The 7,476-nt window shown below is 47.1% G+C and overlaps 1 protein-coding gene across 1 annotated transcript; it reads right to left on the bottom strand.

Annotated features, from left to right (window-relative positions):
* Positions 1–883: 883 nt before the first annotated feature.
* LOC310791234 (alpha-2Db adrenergic receptor-like) lies at positions 884–6,951 on the bottom strand (the record flags this gene model as incomplete). Its single annotated transcript, XM_083652912.1, has 2 exons — positions 884–2,041; positions 6,670–6,951. The coding sequence occupies 2 exons, from the start codon at positions 6,949–6,951 to the stop codon at positions 884–886; spliced, it is 1,440 nt and encodes a 479-aa protein (XP_083509038.1).
* Between the last annotated feature and the right edge of the window lie 525 nt (positions 6,952–7,476).

Genomic DNA, 7,476 nt, shown 5'->3' with positions numbered 1-7,476 from the left:
GCATCATATCCGATAATGGCCCTTTCTACTCCCAAACACGAGCCTGACTTTACTTGGCACTAGGGCTCCCATGGTATCCCATGTAATAATAGGCTACTTTCATAATTGAAATGGAAAGGCTGGTAAGCAAATGTTTCCAAAGTAGGTTATTACATAGTAATCATTCAGCAATGCTTGCACATTTACTACATTAATGTAGTATTGTTATGATGCCATTAATTACTTGTTTCTATGTAATTACACAGTAATGACCTCAAGTGCTGCCCAATTTTCTGGTGCAAACTATTCCACAATATACGGTAAAAGACAGGAGTTGTTTGAATCCGTGACAGTTCATCCTTCATGTTTTCAAAAGACAATAGAGACGTGAGCTGTGAGGCAGAGAGGCACTGTGTCTGTATGTATGACAGCCAAGGGGCAACCTCCGCGGCTGAAGAATGAAGCCAATGCGGAAGTGCCTTAAAACCTGCATTATTTCTCAGGGCCAGCAGGGGGGCGAATCCACCGGCTGCAAAAAGAAGTCAGATTGTAGAAGGCAATGGGAAAATGACCATACTTGCAAAAAGGTCAAACGGAAAAAAAGGCACACAGATCCAAATGCAAAAAAACCCCATTTAGAGTTACTGTAAATAGACGATAAAGCAGACTATGTTTTGGGGTGTGATTGACAGGTCGCCTGTCCAGTGATGGCGCAGCTCGCCGATCATGGATGACAGCAGGTGGCACTGCAACTCTGTGGGAAACCTGTGTGTGTGTGCGTGTGTGTGTGTGTGTGTGTGTGTGTGTGTGTGTGTGTGTGTGTGTGTGTGTGTATGGAAGCCACACACACAACTGAACACATACACACATTGTACATTCACTCAGACCTAAAAAAACAACAACCTTATGTACATTTATGAGGCTGGAATAAGATCTTCTTGAAGGCCCGCCTGAAGTCTCTGTTGAAGATAGTGTATATGATGGGATTCAGGGAGCTGTTGCAGTATCCGATCCAGAAGAAAAGGTCGAAGAGCGTGTCCGGGATGGTGCAGTTCTCTCTGCAAACGGCGTGGAGGCTGTAGGTGAAGAAGAACGGGAACCAACAGAGGACGAAAACGCCCATCACCACCGCCAGGACGAACGTGAAGCGCTTCTCCCTCATCTGCGCCACTTTCGCTTTGGACTGCGACACCTGCCTGTGGCGGCGAGGCAGAGGAGACGGGAGGAGGAGGTGGTGGGAGCAGTGGTCGCCGGACGAAGCCCAGGATATGGAGGCGCAGCTGGGAGGCGGAGCGGGAGGCTTCAACCTGGTCCCCGTTCCCTCGGCGTCCGCTCCCTCCTCCCCCTTCACCCTCCCCCCGGCTCTCCCGGGGAAGCGCAGGAAGGAGGAGGACGAGGAGGAGCTTTTCGTCTCGGATTGGCAGCACCTCTCTTCTAAGTCGATACCCTCCAGCTCTCCTCGCCTGTGGCTGTTGCTGTTGTCGTCGGCGGCGCACGAGCAGCGTTGGTAGGCGGGGCGCGGGCTGCCCGGCTCGTACCGGGACGTCCCGCTGCTCGGTCCCGTTCCCTGGCAGGTGCCGGCGACGCTGCCCGCGAAGCACGTCTCCGACTGCGACGGCTGCCGCTCGATCACGTTCTTCGCCACGAACACGGTGGAGGCGCGCTGCTTGGCCACGCGGTAGATCTTGCAGTAGACGAGGATCATGATGATCCCCGGGGCGAAGAAGGACACCAGGCAGGAGGAGAGGATGTACCAGGTCTGATTGTTGAGAAGACACTCCCGCCTGGGGGCGTCGTCCTCCAAGACCCAGGGCTCCTCCTCCTTCGGCGTCAGGAGGAGCGGCGGCGAGGAGATGACGATGGAGATCAGCCACACGACGCTGATCATGCTCTTAATCCGCTTCGGCGTCCGCTTGCGGTTGTAGCTGACGGCTTTGGTGACGGACCAGTAGCGGTCGAGGCTGATGGCGCATAGGTGGACGATGGACGACGTGCAAAAGAGGACGTCCAGAGCCAGGTAGAAGGAGCACCAGTTGGGACCAAAGTACCAGTAACCCATGACCTGGACAGAGGAGAAACCATTGAAGACGTGTTAATTACTAGTTCAGGCAGCAGCAGCCTACAACCTACAATACAAAAGAGAAAACAAACCTTTTAGTTCATTTTTTTTTTTTTTTTGGGGGGGGGGGGTTCCTATGTGGAGGAAACCCCAGGGGAGCACGGGGAGAACATGCAAACTCCACACAGAAAGGCCCTTTTTTTGACAAACCCACCTGGGCACTAGGCACTGAGGACATGGGGGTGGGGACACACCCTCAGCGCCCACAGCGTCCCAGGTGGGAATCGAACCCAGGACCTTCTTGCTGTGAGGCGACAGCGCTACCACTGCGCCACCGTTCATAGTTCATTCCCAAATTCCCCCATCAATCGTGGGCCTCATTAGAGTACCAGTCATCTTATTCTTTGTGTCTTGTACCTGCATAAGATAAAACCCAGTCTTCTGGAGAAAAGAGAGGATAAAATCATTTGGTTGTAGGTAGCCCAAAAGGTTACAGAGGTTTGAATTATGATCTACGTCTAGGTCTGGGTCAGTAAATGGAATAATGCTGTCTTCTCCTTAAACAACTATTGACAGTTAGTGGTGGGCGAGTTTGAATGAATCGTCCGAAACTCGAGACTCTTCTTACTGACTCGGGAGTCGCGAGTCATCGTCTGATTCGACTCGAGTCCTGTATCAACCCTGTGAGAAAACAACCACTTTGGCGCTTGTTTCAACTCAATACTCGCCAGAGATGGGGACTTGGACTTGAGTCGCACTTAAGTCACACACACAGTGACTTGAGACTTGTCCTAAAAGACTTGAGACTTGACTTGGACTTGAAGGTTTGGGACTTGTGAAGAATCTTTATTTTTGATCTTTATTGTTTATTTGAGCAGGGACAGTACACAATAAATATATTGCACCAGAAATAGCTAAAAGCTCATTTGCATCTGTAGTCCCCTGTAGTCCCCTTAATTAACATTAAGGAAACGTCTACTAATGATAATGTCAACAATCAATGATGATACTGTATGTTAATAAAGGAGTGGGGATAATACAGCTTATGCTTTGAATTCCTTAGTTTTATCTATGCAGTGTTCTAAGCAGACCGGATGGCATGCAGCAGATGATAGAACGCTCATCCATAAGAGACTTGAGACTTGACTTGGACTTGTGAACAAAGACTTGAGACTTGACTTGTGAGCATCTCTGAATTACCCAGAGGCAAAATCCCCTCCCTGCCCTGAGCTGAAGGGCGACCGGAGTGAGCAGAGCCCGGAGTGAGCAGAGCCCGGAGTGAGCAGAGCCCAGAGTGAGCAGAGCCCAGCGCCAGCAGAGGCCCCGCCCCTCGCTGCCTTGAGCCCCCTCGTTACTACTCGCCCTGCTCTGCTGCGAGTGAGTCCAGCCCGGAGCCCCTCCCCACTCGCTCTCCTGTCACCACTGTGCCCTGAGCTCCAGCTGACCCAACCCGTCTGCACCGTGGGCGAGCACTCGCTCACCCACAAATTCCATGCCACAGTCAGTAACCGACCATGAATGTGAATGAAAAAAATTAAATAATTTTATATAAAAAAATTTTTTTGCCTACCTCAGAGTTGGTTTGTTGCTCCCCTCATGTTAGAAAGTATCAACGTCCATCAAGCAAAGGTAATTATTTAATCATGAAATAAAAAAAAAATGCCTGCAAGTAGCCTAATAATGACATTTCTATCACAAACCTTTTCTCATTTCTTCATATTCAATATTTCTATTTTCCATTATAAACATATCTCGACTATCACCCCAACCAGTTAGGGACAAATCTCCAGAGCACAGCAGCAGCAACATTGTGCTGCGAACCGTTGGCAGGTCAGCAATGACAATGAATGTGACAACGTTTTGACTGGCAGGCAATTAGAAGGATATATTATTTTGCTTTTATTATACTGCAGTATTAACACATATAATTGAATCCTTTCCCTCAGCATATAAAAATTGTATTTGCAAAGAGAAAAGGAAAACATCGTTAGCATTTTCCATTAATTTGCGCCTGCGGCCCCCCTAGCGTCCCTTGGCAGCCCCCACTTTGAAACTCACTGGACTTACTTAGATGTTCTCCGTCTTAAGCTGAATGTCTTCAGGTGTTTCTCTGCCTACCCTGTTCCCTCTTTCTCTGCGGATTGTAGTCCAGGGCTTGTGCTGTTATTTGCATCCTTTCTAAGTTCCTAAGGGTGTGATCTATCCATTTCCACCTTCTTCTTTTGACTGTTAGCTATGTCTTCCTGGTTGGTATTCCCACCACAGTTCCTCTTGTGGTTTCCATGGCCCCACCATAGCTTTAGGATGTAGCGCGGATTTGTTGACTATATCTTGCTTTGCATGGTGCCTTGGTGGTTTTCCCACATCTCAGAAGAAACATAGAGCAGGACAGTCTTCACATTGGTATTGACGATGCATAGCTTGGTGTTGTTAGTGAGCTGGTTGGATAACCATTGTATGTATAGGCCATATATTCTCCTAGAATTATTCAAGAGCCTGGCCAACAGCGTTTAGAATTAATTGGCGATGGGAGATTGTCTTGTGTCTCAGCCCTGGATATAGAGAACGAGATGGAATGAAGGCCCAAATTACTTTTTCCAAGGTCGGCGGTGGATAAAAAGCACTTAACTTTGCCAACGACCCTGAGCTGGACGAAGCGTGACTGGACTGAAGGGTTGGGGTGAAGGATCTCAGATTTGAAATCGTTAAACTTGATAATGATAATACTGTATGCCAGTCACCCTTCACGTGTAGGGGAGAGTAATCATTCAGCCCCGAATTCAGGGGCGTAGCTATGGGGTGGGCCTGGCAGGGCCGAGGCCCACTCACTTCCTGCCTAGGCCCATCCAATCAGGAGACTTTAAAAATTCCTTTCTTTCAGGAATGACAGTACTGGTATCATATGAAACTAGAAGACCTAGGCATTCATTGGCACCAACCATGTCATCATGCTAGCTTGTCGGGCTAAATAACACCTAAAATTTAGGCTAAATTTAGCGAGGGAAAAACCAAAACACAATGTTTATTACATGACTATAAAAACTAGACTAGAAGAAGAAAACTACGACTATAAAAAACAACAGTGCTGAGCTACATCTCAAATTAATCTTCAGGTTCCCAGCTTTCAGATGATGTGCACCACTTCCATGTGGCATATACTATTGACCTGCATCTCACCCTAATATCCCCTGGAAATTTCCCAGTTTCCCACTTGTAAATATGACATTGGAGGGTCGTTTGTGTGCTTGTAACTCGTAACTACGGTATTTCCAAGGAGCACATGAATGCAGCATAATTCACATTCACATGATATAATACTTTCACAAATTCAAATGATCTCCCACTGCCACTTGATCAATCAAACTTCCAATACAGGAAGCCTCCACCACAACGTGACGTACAGTAGGTTGGGGACGGTTTTAACTTGACAACATAAACATTTTAAATTGTCCCTATAGCTTTACTTCCTGTTGCAGTGTTTGCTAATACAATTGCTGACAGGAAGTAAGCTAGGTTTAAAATTAAGCATAAGCCCCATGAGGCCACGGTTTACAGTGATTTTACAACGGCTAAGAGGTGTCCACGGCACGTCGCAATTCCGTGAAAACCGTCTATATAGTCACGTAGGTTCAGTGTTGGGGGTAACACAGTACAAAGTAAGGCATTACTGTAATCACATTACTTTTGTCTGTGACGAGTAGTGTAAGGCATTACTGCTCCTAAATCCAGTACTCACATTACAGTTACTGTTATAGAATGGAATTGAACAGTTACTAAATCAAACTCTATGTCATTACTTGCATTACATAAGTTCTTCAATGATCGGCAGGATCGGAGTTGAATCTGCAGGATTATGGAAAAAAACATCAAACGTGCACGATTGCGCAACACAACCACAGCTGACTGTAAAAGCCGCTCATTTCTAGAATAGATGGGCTGGTTGGTGGGACGGGGAGCAGTGATTGGTTAGGTTTAGGCATGAGGAGTGACGATTGGTTGGTTCAGGCTGATCAGAGGCAGTGATCGCTCCAGCCGATCCATTGTAGCACCAACTTTCATAGGAGTTCAAGGCATATGGGGCGGCTGTAGCTCAGGAGGTAGAGCGGGTCGTCCACTAATCGCTTTGGATAAAAGAGGTCGGTGGGTCGATTCCCGGCTCCTCCGGTCTGCATGTCGAAGTGTCCTTGGGCAAGATACTGAACCCCAAATTGCTCCCGTTGGTGTGCCAGCACCCTGCGTGGTAGCCTGCCGCCATCGGTGTGTGAATGGGTGAATGTACCTACTGACTGTAAGGCGCTTTGGATAAAAGCGCTATATAAACGCAGGCCATTTACCATATGGGGGGGTAATGGCAGTGTGGTCTACAACTTTTGAGGGGTGCAGATTTGCTCACTACCTCACATCTCAGGCGATCTTGCGGAGTAATGCAAAAGTAATGTAACGAGTAGTGTAATGAACTACTTTCTCCATGGAGTAATTAAGTAAAGTAAGGCATTACATATTTTATTAAGTATTTTATTATTATAAGTAATGTGTAATGTGTAATATATTACTTTTTTGAGTAACGACCCCCAACCCAATAGGTTATGTAGATCTAAAAAAAAATAATAATAATAAAAGAAAATCCTCACCTCATTAGCCAGGGAGAAGGGGATGACCAGTGTGGCCACTAGGATGTCAGCCGACGCCAGAGACACCAGGAAGAGGTTCTGCGGCGCCCGCAGCGCGCGGCTGGTGAACACCGCCACCACGACCATCACGTTGCCCACCACGGTCCCCAGGATGACGACCGTGACCACGAGCACGATGAACACCGACGCCACCTGCGAGTGAGGGAGCCCCGGGGGAGATCTCCACAGGGGAGACGTTTGACTGATGTTCTCCAAAGAAGAGTTGGGCGGCGACGTGGCCATGAAAGGCGTCGAGACCTCCGTTAAATCCATCCCGGTTAAACGATTGACGTTACAATCCCCATTTTGCACCTCTCGCTCATTCAAAGCAGAGGGAGTCTCTTCACGCAGGGCAGTGGAAAAAACACCAGAAGAAAGACCAAAAACATGACAAAAATGAATGATGAAATTAAGAAAAGACACGAAAGGTCGACAGAATGAAGGAAATTGAAAAAATAATGAAAAGGGGTCTTTCTTTATTTACTCTCCAGGAAAACTAAATATTTCCCTCACCACTGAGAAATCACCCCCACCAACAAAATAAATGTGTGCTATCTGAACAAACTATAAAAACAAATGAAGTCTCTGTCAGAATAATTACACATTATCCCAAATTCTCACAGCTCTACTCCCGTGGTGAATATTTCACATTAGCCTACATAACCACAACATCACGTTTCAGTGTGCAAGCCACAAGACACTCCGTTATTAAAGCAAAGATTAAATTCTGGGATTAAAACAAAATCATACCTGTTAAATAATCCATTC

This window comes from Poromitra crassiceps, assembly GCF_964638095.1.
Source record: "Poromitra crassiceps genome assembly, chromosome: 16".
Classification (NCBI taxonomy): Eukaryota; Metazoa; Chordata; class Actinopteri; order Beryciformes; family Melamphaidae; genus Poromitra; species Poromitra crassiceps.
Note: the sequence above shows the minus strand (reverse complement) of the source record. Positions and strands in the feature narration are given on the sequence as shown.